We start from the raw sequence: 17,949 nt of genomic DNA, 5'->3' as shown, positions 1-17,949 counted from the left end.
AAAATAGTTTTCTTTCATCATTATTATTATTATTTATTTTTTTTTGTAAATGATATAAGTGATTAAATTTTAAGAAATTAAATAATTGCCCAGCGTTTCCCCTTATTAGCTGCACGCAGAAACATCGAAGAGAAGAAGCGAAGAGAAGAAGCAAAAGCGCGAGGTTCGTCTCCTCCCGCAGCGAATCGATCTTCTTCAACAACCGAGAGAGGGAGAGAGAGAAATGGCGTGGAGAGGGCAACTGACGAATAACTTGAGGGAACTGAGGTTCCTCTTCTGCCAGTCCTCCCCCGCCAGCTCCTCCGCGAGGTTTGCGCTTTCCTCTGCACCCCCACCCCCACCCCCGACCTCGCTCCGGTATTATCGCGAGAGTTCTCGTCGATCGTTCATGTTTCGCGATTCGATCGGTCTTGATTTCAGGTCGTTCGTGGAGAATAATTACAAGGAGCTGAAGACGCTGAACCCCAAGCTCCCCATCCTGATCCGCGAATGCCGTGGGACCGAGCCCCAATTGTGGGTCCGATACGGTATGCTCCTCTCCCCGCCTGGCAATCGTTCGCTTCCATTCGGTTTTAACGTGATTGTGTCCTCAAGATTTCGTATTTCGTGGGTGATTCGACTTGTCATTGGGTAAGATAAGGATCGGCGGGTGTCCATTGTACGCTCTTTCCCAATTTTTGTGGATTAATAGTTCGGGGTTGCTAGATTAACGACTGGTGTACTTGTGTTTTAGAGTGTGTACGCGCTGAATTGGTGGGTCGGTGGTCAGAGTTTCGTGGTTAGAGATGGATTGGGGCATTGTTGGAGAAGAGAAAACCGACTAAGTTGTTATTAGGATAGAGGGCCCGACATGGTATCTCCGTGGGTCATAGATTGGGGCATTTTGCGCGATGGAGTTGCTGCCGGCTTGCCATTACATTTGTAAATGTGTTTCCTCTTCTGAGTAATTTTACGGATTGCACCGCCTTGTGCCTCTTGTTGAAATCTATATGTTACACAAGAAAGGAGATTAGAATTGCTCACCATTTTGCTGTTGGTACTTGGTAGGCTTATTATGTTTCTCTTTTCCAAATGCAAGCTGATTCGGTTGGATATCTGAGGGAACTTAGGGCCTCTGTCTGGTGCCGAGTTAGTTCTACTTGTTGGTTATTTAAGTTTGTAGTGAAATGTCATGGAACTTGAAGGTCATTAATGCTACAGATTATGACTTGAGAATTGTGTGGAATTTCAAAAGAAGCTAGAGATATGTTAATGATTGGCCTAATAAGTACCTTGCTTTTTGTTAATTGTCTATTGGCGATTGATAATGTGGAGCAACTTAACAAGGTGGATTCATGGATTTGTCGGTTACAACTTTTGAAGTAGCTGAATGATTTTTTGAAGTTACTACTAACCTTTAGCAGTTTCTTGGAAAGATAGTTCCCAAGTTTTTCCATTTATGAGGTAGAAATCTGTCAATTTTAGTCATTTCATCCAGCAGAAGCTTTTCTGCAGTTGGGTTTTCTCTTCATCCTTAGTCTCACCTTTACTTGCTATATGTGGGAATATGAAACTGCATTTACCAAAGTTGTGTGAGCTTTCATGTCTCATCTTCCCTCTTTCTCCTTCTCTATAAACTTTTTGCCATGCATTGGATGGGACTTTTAAACAATGACGTGATACCCCATCTTAAATTTTTTCGCTTTTCTGTTGGACTATTTGTATGCATAATCAAAACATGTAGAGAACAGGCTGAAAGAGATGGTTATCTCTAATCATGACACGAGGATGAACTTCAATCTGCCACTGTTATCCTCTAATCAATAATGGTGATTTGGTTGCTAAAGAATTTCTGTGAATCCCATGTATTGCCCAAATTTCATGCCATTCTATGTCAAGCAAAGAAATACTCTCACAGTGTGTCGAAGTCCCTCTTTTTAATTGTCATTTGAAGTATGATGAACCGTGCTTTAAGAGAACATGGTTTCAATCTCAGTGTAGAGGGGGTATGCCATAGACACAACCAAAAGGAAATTGGAAAAACTTAAATTTAGTCAGACAACCTATTCATCCATTATGGAACTATGAAATCTGCTTTTTTGAGAAAAGCAAAGATGACAATTTTGCTTTTATGATAAAAGTTTTAGCTTAGTATGTTAATTATCACTCCTAATCAGCACATCTTATGATTATAATTTTGGCTTTCTAATTGACCCCTGTGATGTACCAGCTATAGGTGCCCAAGTACTATCCAAAGGAAGTTTTGCCATAATCTTCTGTTTGTGTTCCTTTCTCTTCTTGCCTTGGTTGAGTGTTCCTGTGAACCATTAACATATGTGATTTCTTGTTTAATTTAGACTTTGGCGTGGAGAAGGGCATACGTTTGGAAGGTTTGAGCGAGGAGCAGATATTCAAGGCGCTTAAAGAATTTGCAAAACTGTAGCCTGATAATTTTGGTTGCGCTATCCTGAATGAAATAAATCATTTTCTGTGGGACCATCCTGTTAACTGTTTGTCCTTTCTGGGATGATTGCCGGGTGTTGGAACTTTTCTGTTATTTATCTGTTTGCAGAATCAATCTGAACATCTGCTGTGAGTTCAACAGATATGGATTATGGCTAATTGAAAATGGTCTTTTGGGGTCTTAAGCTTGGTTGCAGCTTAAACTTGCTTGTCATTTGAATTCTCTCTCTTATTTACTAAGGTAAAGCTGCTTGGCCCGTCCTGCCAAATTCAGCAAAAGTAGCTTCTCAAGGATGAACGTGTGATGTACTACAACTCCTTGAGGTTATTAAGCAAGTGCAGCCTTTTCAGCCTCCGCTGAAGAGCCTAACGAAGATTGTGAACCCGCATAGAGTAATTAAGTTTTTTTTTAGCGTACAAGGGATGCCTCGCAGGAAAATGCAATTCGCCAAGGATTGAGAATAGAATCGTTTTGGTTCCAGCTTTTTTGAGTGGATGGCAAAGCAACGGGGACAAAAAGGGCTTCGAACTGTCTTCCTGCCTCATTTATCTCCGAACTGTCGACTTACTATACGTCACGAAAGAGCAATGCTAATGTATTCGTGTACTGAGATTTTCACCAGATCTGACTTGACTAACACACGACATCTTTGTATGTGGATCAATAGGAAAAATGACACAAATGATTCTTGAACTTTAGTCTAATGTGCAATGTAGTCTTTGAACTTTAGTTTCATGTTCAATATAATTCCTAAACTTGTGATATATGTTCAAATTAGGTTTTGGATTCTATAAAATTGTTAATGTTATTCTTCCATTAATAAGTTTAAGGATCATATTAAATATTTTCATATAGCTCAAGGATTAGTTTGAACATGTACACAAAATTCAGGGATCACATTCAATAAATTAAAAGTTCATGAATTATATTGAACAAATTGGACTAAAGTTCATGGACTATTTATGTAATTATTCTTAGATTAGTTAGGCCTACGAATACCTAGAATTTTAGGCTGGACAGGAGTGTGATCAAGCGGGTCAACTACAAGGAATTGGTGGAGAAGTTTCATGTTATATATGATAATCCTTCCGGCACTCAAGTTTGTCAAAAGGAAAAAGGGTGGATTTTCTCCTTTGGAATTCCCATTTATCTCAAGAGCTCGCAACGAGAGAAATTCCACTTTTATCATTATCTTAAAAGAACTCTCAACACCCCCAAACTAAACAGTAATGCGGGCTCTCCATCGACGAAGAATTCTAGGAAACGAGAACGTGGTCCGGAAATGTTGTCCTCTTTCTTCTCTTCGCGACAGCACAGTCCGTCGGTCACCATCCCTAGAAACAAAAACCTCACAGGCTCCTTTTGGAGTTTCTGATCCTAGGAAATGCCAACATCACTTTTCTGTTCTCTTATGCTTCCAAGGGATTTTAGATGAACCAATGATTAGTGCACCACGTGATAAAACAGGATAGGGTAAGCCATTTGACTGAGAAACCGAGCAAGATATTCTTGTGCATGCTTCCTTCTTTCCCTGGAGATGACCCTTTGGGAGATATTCTCGTGCCTTATCCTTTTGTGTAAGGATAAGGCACGAAAAAAAGAAAAAGAAAAAGAAAACAAGAAGGAAGTATAGAAAAAGACTGCATTGATTTACATATGACGCACATTGCTATTAGATTGCGAAAAAATTACCCAATGAGTCCTAAATCCATTGTAGAGATATCAAATTAGTTCAAAACTTTTCAATTTTTACTAATTTAGTCATAAATTATTGTGCAAAATTCCTCTTGACAATATTTTCAAGTGAAATTGATGACATGATGATCCAGAATGGCTACATCCTCCAAGTTGGAAGGATTACATTGTAATTTATTCAATGCTAAACTAAAAAGTTTAGGACTGATTTGTTATCTGTATAATAGGTTTTAGGCCGATTGGACAATTTTTCAATTAGATTGCCATTGGAACTTTTGAGCTCCTATTAACTTCTCTTAGACAACAGAGGGGAGAGAGACAATGCGAGGCTTATATTTCCCTCGACCTCTTATTAGAGAAGATTTTAATTGATGAGTTATGAATATTGAAAAGTCGCCGACGTGCATTATCAATGAATGGGAAAGCGCCAACTTTCTATATTAGTAATCCACCAATCAGAAATTTGGCTACAAGAAATACCTCCTTTAAGTTCGAGAGATAAGATTATGGCATCGGATTCAACGGGCAGTTGTGGAGTTCGAACACTGGCTGGCAGCAGCAGTGGCTGCTAGTGCCCGTGGAGGCACGTCAAAGCCCTCGTCTCCAACCGTGCACGTTTTGTCCCCAGTTGCCGTAGGTTTCATCGACGCCCCCATTTGTCTCCACCCGACCAATCATAGTATGTACAAAAAATAAGGAGAAACAACAAAAACACCGGAATCATATATATATTTACACCCTCCATGTATGTTCGGTCATCCATTGCAAGAAGCAACAGCAACAAGGAAACAAGCAAGACGGGACTCGAACACTGATCCGAGACTGAGAGTGCCGAGAAGGAAGAGACGATGTCGGCGGAGAGTATTATTGTGGTGAAGTCCGAGTTGAGCACGGGAGCGAGACGACCATTGTGCATGGTGGAGTGCGACCCCGCGAGCATGGTTGACAGGCGCGTCAAGAGGAGGAGAAGAGTTCACGTCAATGGTGGCAGTTCTGCTGCTGCGGGAGTTCCGGCAGCAGGAGATGATCAGAAGAAGCGTCACGAGGTTGATGGAGTTGTTGCCGCTGCAACAACGACGGTCAAGAGGAGCTCCAAGTACCGGGGTGTAAGCAGGTCGAGCTAATTATTCGTGTCTGCAGATTAATATCTGTCTTTCGAAGCATGATGAGTTCTTGAGAAAAGTACACTTCCACGCCTGTCTTGTTGTATACTTCTAACGCTGTATGTGATCAAACGTGTGATAATTGCCCATGATGGCTTTGGAAGTCTGGTTGACAATAAAATTATACGAACTTATGCACTTTGATCCATGTATGCTTGATTCTTCCTTCTGTTCCCTAGAGCTCATGATTCTTTGCCTTAAGAACTAGAGCTGAGTCCTTACGACGCACGGGAAAATGTCAGATTCACATTCAAATCACAGTAGGGCCACATAGCCATTGTTTTCTATCGTGGAAGTTGGTGGCTCTCTATTTTTAATTCTTGTAAGTGTTAGTTGAGACATGAAGCTAAAAGTACATTGTTTCTTAAGCAGACACAGATGGACGGGGAGATATGAGGCTCATTTGTGGGACAAAGGGTGTTGGAATCCAACACAGAGGAAGAAGGGAAAACAAGTTTATCTTGGCGAGTGCTTGGTCCATCCACTTGAATGTTTACTGGTCCATTACTTTCTTTCAGTTGGGTCTTTGTTCGTGGAGTATCTGACATATCTGGAAATGTGGGCTATGCAGGCGCCTACGATGAAGAAGAATCTGCTGCGAGAGCTTATGATTTGGCAGCACTCAAGTACTGGGGAAGCTCAACCTTCACTAATTTCCCTGTAAGATAAAACTTTAGAAGGATCGGCTTAACTTGCATGCATCCTTTTTCCTTCCTAATTTGGAAGTTTGAATTGGGAAAAGGAAAATGATCATTTGGTTGCAACTCTTGTCGCCTCCACAATTGCAGATATCAGATTATGAGACGGAAATCGAGGTTATGAAAAACATGACTAGGGAAGAATATTTGGCTTCGCTAAGAAGGTAATTAGCCCTTCAGTGGAATAAGTCAACCCAGTTCCTTTCATGTACTTAGTTACCTATAACGCAATCGATCTTTGAATGTACAGACGAAGCAGCGGTTTCTCAAGAGGTGTATCAAAGTACAGAGGAGTTGCAAGGTAATCAAGAGCACTTTGATTTGCCTCACGGTGCTCTCTGAAGTTTGCAATGAAGTTTAAGTAATCATGGTATGTGTTCTTGGATGATGAAATTGCAGGCACCATCACAATGGGAGATGGGAAGCGAGGATAGGCAGGGTGCTCGGAAATAAATATCTCTATCTGGGAACTTACAGTTGAGTGTCGCAATAAAAAAATTTCCTTCATATTCTTTGACCCTCTCATGTTTTTTTTTGCGGTCTATATTTACGTGGAGGGCATTTTAATCTGATTGCTTTTGCTATTCTTCTGCCCTTCTGCAGGTACACAAGAGGAGGCTGCTCGTGCATACGATATTGCAGCAATCGAATACCGAGGGATCAATGCAGTGACCAACTTTGATTTGAGCTCCTACATAAGATGGCTGAAACGAGGACCAAATAATTCTCATGCTCCCCAGAAGCCTCAATTAACCTTGCACTCTGAACCTGCATCGACCTCCTCGAACCACATCCAAGGGGAAGAAGAATCCAAGCCGTCCATCTTCTTTCGCTCCGACTCTTTCGTGTTCGATGATCTCAGTGCTCCGATGAAACAAGAGGCGAGCACGAATGCAGTCTGTGTCTCCACCAACTCGACTTCTCCAACTGCACTGGGACTGCTGCTCAAGTCGTCGGTATTCAGAGAGCTAGTCGAGAAGAATCCACATTCCCTCGACGAAGAAAAGGAGGACCCTACGAAGGGTTTTATGCAGGCGGGCCGTGGGGACAATATCAGAGGCGGCTTTGGCAATGAGATTGGAGTTTCCCCTTTCATTTTTACACCTATTGGAGAGAGTGAGAGTTTGCCTGGTCTGGAATCAAGGGAAAGTACGATGCTTGTGGGCAATAGAACAGAGCCATGGAATTGGCAGTAAATTAACATCTCTCCTTGCAACCACACGCTAACCGCTGTGCGCCTTCTTGTATCGATTGAGATGAAGCATTACTCTCTCTCTCTCTCTCTCTCTCTCTCTCTGTGCACGTGCAGCTGAGCCGGTGCCAGTGCCGCAGTAGCATTTGGTTCCGATAATAAAAAGTGAAAATGCATTTAGTCATCAATCGGCTTTTCTTACGAAAGGTATAGAGAGAGCAAAGTCATGGGCATATGGATAATCTGCAACAGTGTTCGGTAATACAACTTATAGAACAGTCCGCAAAGCCAGTGGTTTATCATTAGACACGCAAAGGAATAGATTCTGCAAGAGACTTCGGCTAGAGGATGCACATCAAGCAGGAGGTACAATTCCAAGATGGTCACAGAGTCACCATCAATGAACTCAAACCAACAAGACAGACGACTGAAGTAGACGCAGTTAATGCAATCCCGCGACCAAAATGAGCCCCAATGTAGTCTTCAGTTGATGCAATCCCGCAACCAAAATGAGCTCCAATGTACAACAATCATACGTGCCCTTCTCGAATATTTACATTTCAACAGGTTATTTCCCTTACTTGGAAGGCCACTTAATCTACAATGTAAGTTACAAAGAATTTCCAGCTGGATGCATCACGTGCGCAAATCCAAAATCAAATTTAATATGGAGGATGAATCCAATTTTGCAGATACGACCTTTACAATCTCTTCGCATACATTGCGCATGTGTCTACTCGACAGAAATATAATGTGAATATGAGAGAGAGAGAGAGAGAGAGAGAGAGAGAGATTGAATGTGCTTGAATTATTTCATTACCGTCTCCCAGAACCCCAATACAAAGGGGTGGAAACAAACCGCTTCAGAGGTTTTCACACCATAACTTGAAAAATAATACAAAAGAGCAGCAAATATTCGGGATGAGATTCACCAAATTATTTCTTTGACAGCACCAATCTGCATCGCCATAATAACTCTCAATCTCTCATACTTTGGAAGTGAATTCCATTTACATACCAAATCTACCGTTACATCTGCAATGAGGACTGATGCTACCAAAGTCCAACCTTGAGGAATCGAAAGGTCGTGTAACAAGCACATGTACATCCATGGTTTAGTACCACAGTGCGAGGGGAACTTCACATTACTCTACGATCAACATGTGGTTGAACTAGCCCTGGATATACTAAGACAAAGAAATCTATTAGCTAAGACAAATAAATTCATTACATCCATATTGCAGCATCATCAGTTCTATAAGGCACATGGCAAATGAGGCTGAAAAAAAGAAACATTATCATATAGTGGTAAAGAAGCACAAAGAGGACAAACTCAACCAGTATCATCTGGTAATAAACAAATCCCTGTTAGCATAGTTTCAATGCAACCATTCAACCGAGTTTGGACTGTGCATAAAACCAAATCAAGTCTGCTGCAGCATAATAAATAGCATGACAAAGTCATGCTTGACCTTTTCAAACATAGCCAGATAGCACTGGCGTTGCAAAACAAGTATAGACAACAATTTTTCCTTAGTGTTTTGCAAGTGACCATGGTAAAACTACAAAGTTTACAAATTTAACTATTTCCCAGTCATGATCTCTTCAGAAAGGACAGTGGACATGTAACTTCTCTAAATTCCAGAACTTTCTTTTTCCCAATTATGGCAGCTTTATGATGCAACTACTTCATAATCCCCAGAAGAAAAAAATGTGGTTAAAAAGACAGAAGAAAGAAAAGGATCTTGCACTTAATTGCATGACATTCATCATGTCCACACACCATCAATATGAGTGATACGAAGCATTTTCAGAATGTTCTCAATGCCAATTAATGTCAAAGTGAACTTTACGCATATGATATAAGGAAAATTAGTGCAGAAAAAGGGCAACTTGAGAGAAAATATGCTGAATGGAGCTGCATAAGTGAGCCGAAGTCAAATCATCTAACCATCCTACTTGGCACTCTTCACTAACTTTCAATGTAAACCTGATAACCTTAAATATGCAAAGACCACGAAACACATATCAACTAGGGACCATAATTATACCCAAACACAAGAATATATCTGAAATTGTCTACACGCTCTTTATGCACCTCCGCACTGCAATACCACAGTAATAACATGCAATCCGTGTCTATGAGAGTAATAGATGCTGCAAATGATTTGCATACAAAATATAGGCAGAAGTTGGAATGAATCCGTGCATGTAAAAAGAGGAAAGAGAAAAGATCAAGCAAAACAAGTACTCTAGGCATGCGCTCATACAAGGGAAGCATTATATGTGTGATGGAGCAGAACATCAAAAAGAGTTCCATATCATACCTTGGCAATGGCTTTGGTTTTCCATTTAATCTTTCAACTCCATCTTGCACAACAGCATCTGAAGCTGATCTATCAATACTCAAGGTCAATGCATCAGCGATTTCCTTCAGACCCTGAGAGCAAGGAGCAGACTATCTATATCATACGCCATAATACCTAATTCAACAACTTTTGCAGATGCATAAACAACATAGAATATTATCTGCCCAAAGAGAAGAGACTTCTTTGGAGGCAAAAACTCCAAACAATTAAAACAAGTCTTAAGACTCTTAACAGACAGTGTTTAATTCAAAAAAAGGCTCTCCCCATAAATACAACACTATTTGCAGATAGACCTTTTCATTCCTACTACAGACTCAGAATGATGGTTAATTAGCCTTGAAAGAATGAAGGTCTGTGCAACGTCTGCAATTAGCATTCATCACTTCATCCATTAATACTTTTAACACCAAATTTGAAAATACATAATCTGCAAATTGTGCATCAAATACAGCAAGGCACAATGTCAGAAAACTTAATAGAACTGAAGAACCCTTTTCTTCACTTGGTAGAGGTAAAAAAGTCAAAGTCAATAGGGAAAGCGGGGGGAAGAAGCAAGTCAAGATTATCAGAAAGGAACCTTAAGACTTGGAGTATCCTGATATGAGAGTAATCCTCGAGAGGTGCCTGAAATCTTAATTTGCTCCTGGAAGAAATATGTTAAAGAACTGTTGGTCAATGGACACACTCTTTAAAAATTCTTTCTATAAGAAGGTTCTAACAAATGAAGAACCTTTTCTTCACTTGGTAGAAGTCGAAGTCAAAAAGGGACAAGGCAGGGGAAAGCGAGTCAAGATTCTATTTGCTGATATATGAAATATCAAAAACCTCCGTCAAAAAATACATTATCGCAGAGAGAAGGCAGGAGGAGGTGGAGGAGGAGGAGATTATTCCAACCTGCAGCATTTTTGGCATTTCCACCTTCTGCCCGCTGGCCACACCACAGAGATACCTCACACCCTCATTCGCCCAATCCTGTCACCACACAAATATATACTTGAACTTCCATGGGGGTAAAGAGGCAGGATTGAGGGTAGCTGAATAAATTCAGAAATTTCACACCAGAAGAATCACAACACTAATACCAATCGAGTGCCAACATATCTAGTAAAGCTTAAAAGTATTTAAGCCTGTAATTTATTGCATATCGAATATAAATATATATCATTCATACTAAATTTTGTATGGAGAGATTAGTAGCTATACCCAAAAATATTGACAAACAAAACCTTTCCCCATTAAGCAGCACCAAACCAACAAGAACTTTATTAAATATGACATCAATTTCAATACAAAAGACATACGAAATACACAAATTACAATTACTCTTTTTTTTTTTAATCATGTTGGATAGTCCAACCTAGTTCTAGATAACCCCAACACAGAATCTCCCAAGTCCAATAGCTATAATGATGCATACTGATAATGGATTCATTACACATGCATGAACAGAAAGCAAAATGCTGCATGTGTCCATGTGCATGTGCGTATGTGATCACAGAATTTCATAATAAGAAAGGTTATTTTAACCTGCTTGTACTCCAGTGATCCCATTCGTACATCCTACAAGCACAAAAATAAAAGCAATGAGGAACTTGCCAAATTGAGATTACCATGTACATACAGATGCAAATTGCTTAGGGAACAATCAGAAGCATTTGATTCTCCCTTCGAAAAAAAAATTATTGAAAAGGGGCAAGAAGTAGGTTAGCAGCAACCAGTGTAATTTCACTTTGGAAATGTTTAATCTGGCTCTAAAGAAATCGCATTTTAAGATCCTGAAACTGTTTCATGATTCATCACTCTGGAAAATCAATGAGAATCTCAGTAAACGAAAACTCACCAAACCGGAAACCATTCTCTGCAAAAAATCCAGGTCATCACCCAGACCATCAAGATTGGCTTTTACAGAAGAAACCTGAGTCAGAGAGCAAAATATAGCTGATTAAGAAACTACTACAATAGAATAAGACTATAATTAAAACTCAAAATTTAATCAGAATTGTAAAGCTGTAATCCATGCCATGAAATGTACCTGACCCTCGCACAATAAGAAGTTTAGAGAGACTCAACAGTGACTAAAAAAATAGCAAGGCTTAAATGGCACTTAAAAGTTGTCAAGTATGACCACCCAAAACCTTAATAAACTACTTTGTCAGAATAATATGGTACCAAGTAAAGATGATCTCTTGTTTTCCAGATATCTACAAATCCAACAATTCAACTGTTCTAATAGATTGACGAAGAGAGCAGATACCTCATTCTTTATTTCTTTCGATAGCTCCCTCTGGTCATCCATTTTGCCATCCAAGTTCTCAATTCGCTGAGTTAGATGTTTCTTTACTGACTGCCACAAAAGAATGGTGAAAATTAGCCCCCATTTTTTCTTTTGGTAGAAAAAATTAGCCATTAATAAGCATCAGAAGAAGATGAATAAGTCAGATGGGAGAAAACACAGAGGAAATGACAATTATAAAGCTCTTAATGCCAACTATCAATTTAAAATTTCAAGTCATTAAAAGCAACATACTGCATAAATTATTTCCTATGATCCACATAAACTAAAATGCGAACTCACGTTGAGAGCCTCGGAGACATGCTCTAGATGTTGGGTCAAGTTTGCCACACAATTGGCCATACTGTGCTTGGTTACATACATGAGATCTGAGAATGAAAGACCCTGCAATTGGAGGAAAAAGCAGATTACTCCATTAGATGACAATGGGCGTAAGAAAAGTGAGTTTGAAGAGAAAGGATGTAAACCTCTCAAATCAACAGATAATATCAAGTAATGAAGGTTAGAAAAGTGACTGATGAAATCAGAAGATATGGAATATGACCAATGAACAGTTTATAATTCAGGGATAAAACTACCCTTACTCAGAGTTATTAATGTTCAAAGTTACAATAAGCAAGTCAGCCATTCTTAGAATCTATCCCTGGGTTGGATATGGGGGGTCGGCGCAAGGACAGCAAATGAATTTAAGCTTAACTTGGGAGTATACTTAGGGTTTGTCTAATAAACAGATTAAGTGCTGAAAATTAAATTTTTCACCACTTAATGTCATTGGATGTGGCTGATAACCTCTAACTACACACAACTTAATTGACTGTTTTAAGTAATATATCAGTTAATTCAGTAAGTAAGAACGGGCTTACTTAATGGGTTAAGCAATAAAATATTCAAGGAATTAAAACGTTACCAACTATTGGGTTAACGTTAACGACCTTTCAATGATGATTCCATGGTAAGCAACTAGTGGAATCTATTATTCAAATTTCATGTGTTACTAAACAACTGTTTATTTTCATTTCAGAGCTTCAAAACTTCAACACTACCACACACTAATTTTTCAGTTTTATGTCCAAATGAAACATGGAAAGCTGAAGCAGTTTAGATATTTTTACATACCTTCCACCACATGTAGCCATATCCCAGTGCCCCCAGTGTAGCTGCTGGAACAACCATATTAGTTAAGTTGCCTGGGGAACAATGAAAGGAAAAGTGTATCAGAGATGCTTCATTGGCAGCATAAAGTGAATGCATGTGATATGATAAGATAAAGAAACTTCAAGACCTCAAATGTTAGACAGATACATTGCATTTATACCACAAAGAAATTTTTGGATGCATGATAAAGATAGATATAGCGCATTCTCCGACTAGTTTGACTTGAAAGGCAATGCCTGGCTATGGGCTTCAGAATCTATAGGGCTATGTGGTGAAGGGGGAGCACGTATGTTGCAAAGGAGTGCACGCGAGAGAGAGAGAGAGAGAGAGAGAAGAGAGAGAGAGAGAGAGAAGAGAGAGGGGGGAGAGTACCCATTTGGCTAGAATTTCCATTCAGGACAGTTATTTGACGTGCAGAGGCTAGCTGTCGGACCTCCATTGCCAATCGACGCACCTAAGCAGAAGGTCAAATACCCAATTGTTAACCCCACCTAGAAAGTAGGATGTTTGCATTCACGGTCTATTACCTGTGCGGCAACAGCATCAGAATAGTCTTTATCTCCATCTGATTGGCTACCAGATTTTTCTAATCCCTTCACCAAACCCTGCTTATGGCACAGGAAGAAGATGCCACTAAATCCCAACAGAGCGGATCACAAGAATGACAACAATTATCACTCATACTAGCAAAGTACTCATCTGAAAATAAAGCACATTCACCAACCAAAATAACAGTTTACAGTTACTCGCATAAAAAATGGCTAATGTCTTCCACTTTGAGATAAAGAAACAAAGAGGAAAAGTACTTCCATTGCTTACCCTCTATGTGCTAGATCAATATTTTTACCGAACATTGATGAAGTTATAGAATGAAAGAAGACATTAACTGCCGAGCCCAACATTTCTGAGAGCAATCCAGCACAGACAAAGCTCAAACTTAAAACCAATTACATGAACCTCAAATTTTAGGCACGCTCTAGATTAATTTCTCTCTCTCTCTCTCCCCCCAGCTCCTGTAACCCCATCTTGACCCTCCCCACTCCTAAAATAAACACGAGGCTGCGATTGACTGACCGAATCACAATCAACAAAATCGACACAAACAGGAATCAGCCGCTTCTATTTCTCCAGTAAACATTGAAAGCTAAACAATCCGAGCTGAACTTTAACTGAGAAAGCCAAAGTAGCAATTCTGGTTCGTGTCGATTTCCAATCCCAACATTTCCAAGTGCAATCCAGCCAGCACAGACAAAGTTCAAACAGAAAACCTATTACATGAATCTCAAATTTTAGGCACGCTCTCGACTAATCCCTCTCCCTCCCTCCCTCCCTCTCTCTCTCTCCAGCTCCCGTAACCCCATCTCGACCCTCCCTCCGCTTAAAATCAACACGAGGCCGCGATCGACCAACCGAATCGCACTCAACGAAATCGACACAAACAAGAATCGACCATTTCCGTCTCTCTAGCGAAACATTCAAAGCTAACACAACCAAGAGCTGAACTTCGACCGAGAAAGCAAAAGCAGGGGGGTACCTGGAGCTCGCCCAACAAGTCGGACAACTTCCCGTTCTGAAACAGTATCGTGCCAGTGTATCCTGCGAAAAGGGAAACCATTCAGCGCCAGATCGGGAGGAGAGAGAAAGTCGCACTGATCGCAAGTAGCGAGCAGAAAGAGAGAGAGAGAGAGAGATAGAGAGCTGAACCAGCTCCGGCGAGGACCAGGATCTTGGAAAGCCCTATCCCAGTTTGCATCGCCATGGGCCGTCTCCTCCTCAGTGCAGATTCGTCGACGGAGCGAAACCGACTGCGGTGGTTGTTGTGGGAGCGAAGGAGGAGGGTTGGGTGCCGTGGATTTTTTTATTATCATTTCCTTATATGGCGTTGTGGAGAAGCACGAAAAATTCAACTCCCCGCGAGCTGGTTCTGACCGGATGACGAGAACGACGTCGTGTTTGGGCTTGGAGCTTCCCCCGCCCACGGACGAGACGACGCCGTCTCTTGAGGAGGGGATTCGCCGCCTTCCCTATTCTTCCGCGTGCGGAGATTCGAGCTCGAGTCATTTTTTTCTACCGTTACTCGCTTAAAACAAACCTTATTCAAATAAAAGTGATAAAATTATTGATTGTACAGAAAAATATGAGAAAATTCCAAATAATAAGCCTAAAGTATCATCATTTTCTCAACTAAAATTTTAAAGTGAACGTTATTTCAAATAAGAGTATAAAGTGCCATTAAACTTGAAATAAGTAAAAGTCTGAAGTGACATATCAGTCTCAAAAAATGACCTCAACTCACTATTTGATAATGACAATTTTTTTCTTTTAATTTTTTTCTTTTTTCCCATAAAAAACAAACTAAAAAAATAATGAAAAAAAAAAGAATAGAGATAGGAGGGAGGACTTGCTCCCACCTATGGCCATCGCCCCATCGCTGGTGGGGTGGCGGCAATGGCCAATGAGGGCATTGACACTTGGGCCAGGGTAGGCGACCCTCATCTAGATTTAAGAGAGGATCGTCGCCTTCTCCCGCCTTTGGAAGCCCTCGCTTTCGGTTGGCGAGATTGCCAACCCTTGTCCAAGCATCGGCGACCCCCTAGGCCTAACTCTATCGCCCCACCAGCGATGGGGCGGCAGCCACAAATGGGAGGAGCCTCTGTTTAAATTTTAATTTTTTTAATTTTAATCTAATTTTCAAACAAAAAAAAATCTAATTTGATCTAAATTTAAATTGTGCTTGATGAGAATACCCTGGTTAGCCGGAATTTTTTTCCACTGATGAGCCAATGAGGCTATGCCCTTATTTGAAACAAATGTAACCACTTCAGGTCCTTTAAAATTAATATGGTAAGTTAATGCTTTTATTTGAAATAAGGTCCACTTTAGGTCTTTATTTGAGACTTTTGTTTAGAATTTTTTCAAAAATTTTAAATAGCTTATTTATGCAGTTATGCAAAATATTTCCACATTTAAGACTAGTGACTAGCAAGGCCCACGTAGTCGGCCTATATATTTTTACCAAACTACCATCGTTATTGTTGTAACATATACAATTTTTCAAGTTAGGTTTTTCACTAAATACCCTTATCGAAATTCACACTTAAAAAATGCTTCGGCCTTTACGGCTTGAGTCGGGCTTGGGCAGGTTAGCGGCCACCCGAAAGCAAGATCAAATCTATTTTTTAAAAATCTCATGATACTTACTTCTTCTTCTTCAGTAAAATATACTTAATTGGTTATTTTATGAATATCCTATTAATCAATAAATGTGCTACTTGTGGTTTTTTTTAAAATATTATTTCTTGAGTATTTCCGTTGTAAAATTTGAATGTTTATCATCTTATGGACAATATTGTGATTTTTCAGTTTTCATATTTATACACCAATTATCGATACTACACAAATAATTTCTTTCAATTGATTAATAACTCAAATATCTCGTAATGTGGTGATTTTGCAAGAGCTCCCATATGTTAATTTTTGCATGCATGAAAAACTCGTGCACCTTTACAAGTGTGACTAGTACTTAGTTACTTGGGAGGAATACTATGGGAAAATATGCTAAGAAATCTATTTTGATTGTGATTGTGCACCAAATCAATTAGGGATTAGATTGAGATTGGGATTAATTTGTAGGATATATTCTTTCCATTTATTGTGTACATCTTGTATTGTATTTACAGAGCCTTGTACGTTGGGGATCATTGAAGAAAATACAAAATTTTTCCCTAAACTATATTCTTTAGTCATGATCTTCTCCTTGTCTTCCCTATTCTTCTTGCTTCATTTCATGGTATTAGAACTTCTAAGCTCTTGATTTAGCTTCTGGCCTGCCAAGGAGCTCTAACCTGCAAAACAAAGTTAATCCTCCATAGGAATTAGTATTTGAAAAAGAAAAAGAAGCAAGTGAAGAAAGGTTTTCCTTACCACCATGACCTAAAACTTGCCTTTCGCCTCCAACGACCAATCTATAGAAGAAGTCATGCCACAAACCTCAGAAATTTAGGATCTGATTATGGATCCATCTATGGTGTTTCCGATGACTCAACAACAACACATTCAAGCCCAACGCGTGCCCCATTCCGGGCTAGCCCATTGCAAGCCAACCCACCGCGGGCCATCTTTACCGGTGAGTACCTTATCCATGGTATCATGGGTTGATCCCAAATTCATTATTGCCAAGAGACCAAAGAGACCAAGGCTACCAAAGAAACGCCCAATACAATGGGAGCCCACCAACTATAAACAGGGCAAGCCCGACCATTGGGTCGAATCCAATTAATGCGGGGCAAACAACTGGGTCGAGCGAACTAGGTATGTGAACAAATCTCTACTTGAGATTTTTCAATGCGGGTCATGGAACCAAATTAAGTAATTCGAGTATGGGAACAAATCCCTACTCGGGTTTTTGCCCAATTTTATTGTTTCTAGTTGCGGCCATCACTGATCATCCAGAGCTCGGTGACCCCCTGTACATGTTGACTAGCGACGAACTAGAATTGCGACTCATTAGTCTATAACTGATTGGGTCGGAGAACTATTCTAGGCGATCACAAGATTTTCGGCAAGCCCTTATGATGAAGGACAAAGACGGCTTTCTCAACAGAGCCATACCTATTCCCTCTAACAAATGCTTGGCATGATATTGGAGAAAGTGCAATCAATTCATTTGGACATGGATTGCAATTGCATTTCTCCAGAAGTTGTGATTAGACTTCCACCAACAAAGGACAACATTAAAGAAATATACGACAAATTAGACCGAGCAAAAACATTTTTTCTCATGCATGAACTCAATGAACTCAAGCAAGGAAATATGATGGTCATGGCTTGTTTCAATAAGCTATCGTCGCTTTGGAACAATCTCAAAGCTGCTGAGAAAAAATTCAAGGGGCTAGAAACAACCCTAGAGTAGTATAGATCCATGAAAGACAGAGAAAGCCA

General features: G+C 40.0%; 3 protein-coding genes across 5 annotated transcripts; 2 read left to right on the top strand and 1 right to left on the bottom strand.

Moving 5' to 3' along the window:
- The first annotated feature begins 106 nt into the window (after positions 1 to 106).
- Positions 107 to 2,923, top strand: LOC104433603 (NADH dehydrogenase [ubiquinone] 1 alpha subcomplex subunit 2). Of its 2 annotated transcripts, none has more exons than XM_010046407.3 (3): positions 107 to 309; positions 421 to 527; positions 2,684 to 2,923. In XM_010046407.3, exons 1-3 carry the CDS (start codon positions 224 to 226, stop codon positions 2,737 to 2,739), a joined length of 249 nt encoding a protein of 82 aa, XP_010044709.2. In that variant the 5' UTR covers positions 107 to 223; the 3' UTR covers positions 2,740 to 2,923. The 2 variants fall into 2 exon arrangements, with proteins under 2 accessions (XP_010044709.2, XP_010044708.2); XM_010046406.3 differs by lacking the exon at positions 2,684 to 2,923 and adding an exon at positions 2,337 to 2,627 and having other exon boundaries at positions 113 to 309.
- A 1,925-nt stretch (positions 2,924 to 4,848) lies between these two features.
- Positions 4,849 to 7,812, top strand: LOC104435646 (AP2-like ethylene-responsive transcription factor At1g16060). Its single transcript, XM_010048355.3, has 7 exons — positions 4,849 to 5,252; positions 5,674 to 5,765; positions 5,873 to 5,961; positions 6,090 to 6,163; positions 6,250 to 6,300; positions 6,399 to 6,475; positions 6,603 to 7,812. Exons 1-7 carry the CDS (start codon positions 4,987 to 4,989, stop codon positions 7,193 to 7,195), a joined length of 1,242 nt encoding a protein of 413 aa, XP_010046657.3. The 5' UTR covers positions 4,849 to 4,986; the 3' UTR covers positions 7,196 to 7,812.
- Positions 7,813 to 7,980: 168 nt separating this feature from the next.
- Positions 7,981 to 14,903, bottom strand: LOC104433604. 2 transcript variants are annotated; one of them, XM_010046408.3, is made up of 13 exons: positions 14,713 to 14,903; positions 14,543 to 14,604; positions 13,536 to 13,613; positions 13,381 to 13,462; positions 12,970 to 13,040; positions 12,136 to 12,237; positions 11,815 to 11,904; positions 11,401 to 11,475; positions 11,088 to 11,120; positions 10,455 to 10,532; positions 10,138 to 10,203; positions 9,519 to 9,631; positions 7,981 to 8,378 (listed from the first exon to the last, which is right to left on the bottom strand). In XM_010046408.3, the coding sequence occupies exons 1-13, from the start codon at positions 14,765 to 14,767 to the stop codon at positions 8,348 to 8,350; spliced, it is 936 nt and encodes a 311-aa protein (XP_010044710.2). In that variant the 5' UTR covers positions 14,768 to 14,903; the 3' UTR covers positions 7,981 to 8,347. The 2 variants fall into 2 exon arrangements, with proteins under 2 accessions (XP_010044710.2, XP_010044711.2); XM_010046409.3 differs by having other exon boundaries at positions 7,981 to 8,369.
- Between the last annotated feature and the right edge of the window lie 3,046 nt (positions 14,904 to 17,949).

The sequence above is a fragment of the Eucalyptus grandis genome, chromosome 2, assembly GCF_016545825.1.
Source record: "Eucalyptus grandis isolate ANBG69807.140 chromosome 2, ASM1654582v1, whole genome shotgun sequence".
NCBI classification, from domain to species: Eukaryota; Viridiplantae; Streptophyta; class Magnoliopsida; order Myrtales; family Myrtaceae; genus Eucalyptus; species Eucalyptus grandis.
The sequence above is the reverse complement of the archived record's forward strand: the minus strand, read 5'-3'. Positions and strand labels throughout refer to the sequence as shown.

Excerpts from the sequence above, each read along its gene's own strand:
- LOC104433604 (XM_010046408.3), bottom strand. The coding sequence starts at position 14,767 with ATGGCGATGCAAACTGGGATAGGGCTTTCCAAGATCCTGGTCCTCGCC. Across the intron at positions 12,238-12,969 it reads ATGGCTACATGTGGTGGAAG|GGTCTTTCATTCTCAGATCT; the intron begins GTATGTAAAAAT and ends CTCCAATTGCAG. Across the intron at positions 8,379-9,518 it reads AAACCAAAGCCATTGCCAAG|TATATCCAGGGCTAGTTCAA; the intron begins GTATGATATGGA and ends TCTTTGTCTTAG.
- LOC104433603 (XM_010046406.3), top strand. The coding sequence starts at position 224 with ATGGCGTGGAGAGGGCAACTGACGAATAACTTGAGGGAACTGAGGTTC. Across the intron at positions 310-420 it reads CCCGCCAGCTCCTCCGCGAG|GTCGTTCGTGGAGAATAATT; the intron begins GTTTGCGCTTTC and ends TCTTGATTTCAG. Across the intron at positions 528-2,336 it reads CCAATTGTGGGTCCGATACG|ACTTTGGCGTGGAGAAGGGC; the intron begins GTATGCTCCTCT and ends TGTTTAATTTAG.
- LOC104435646 (XM_010048355.3), top strand. The coding sequence starts at position 4,987 with ATGTCGGCGGAGAGTATTATTGTGGTGAAGTCCGAGTTGAGCACGGGA. Across the intron at positions 5,962-6,089 it reads CAACCTTCACTAATTTCCCT|ATATCAGATTATGAGACGGA; the intron begins GTAAGATAAAAC and ends CCACAATTGCAG. Across the intron at positions 6,301-6,398 it reads AAGTACAGAGGAGTTGCAAG|GCACCATCACAATGGGAGAT; the intron begins GTAATCAAGAGC and ends ATGAAATTGCAG.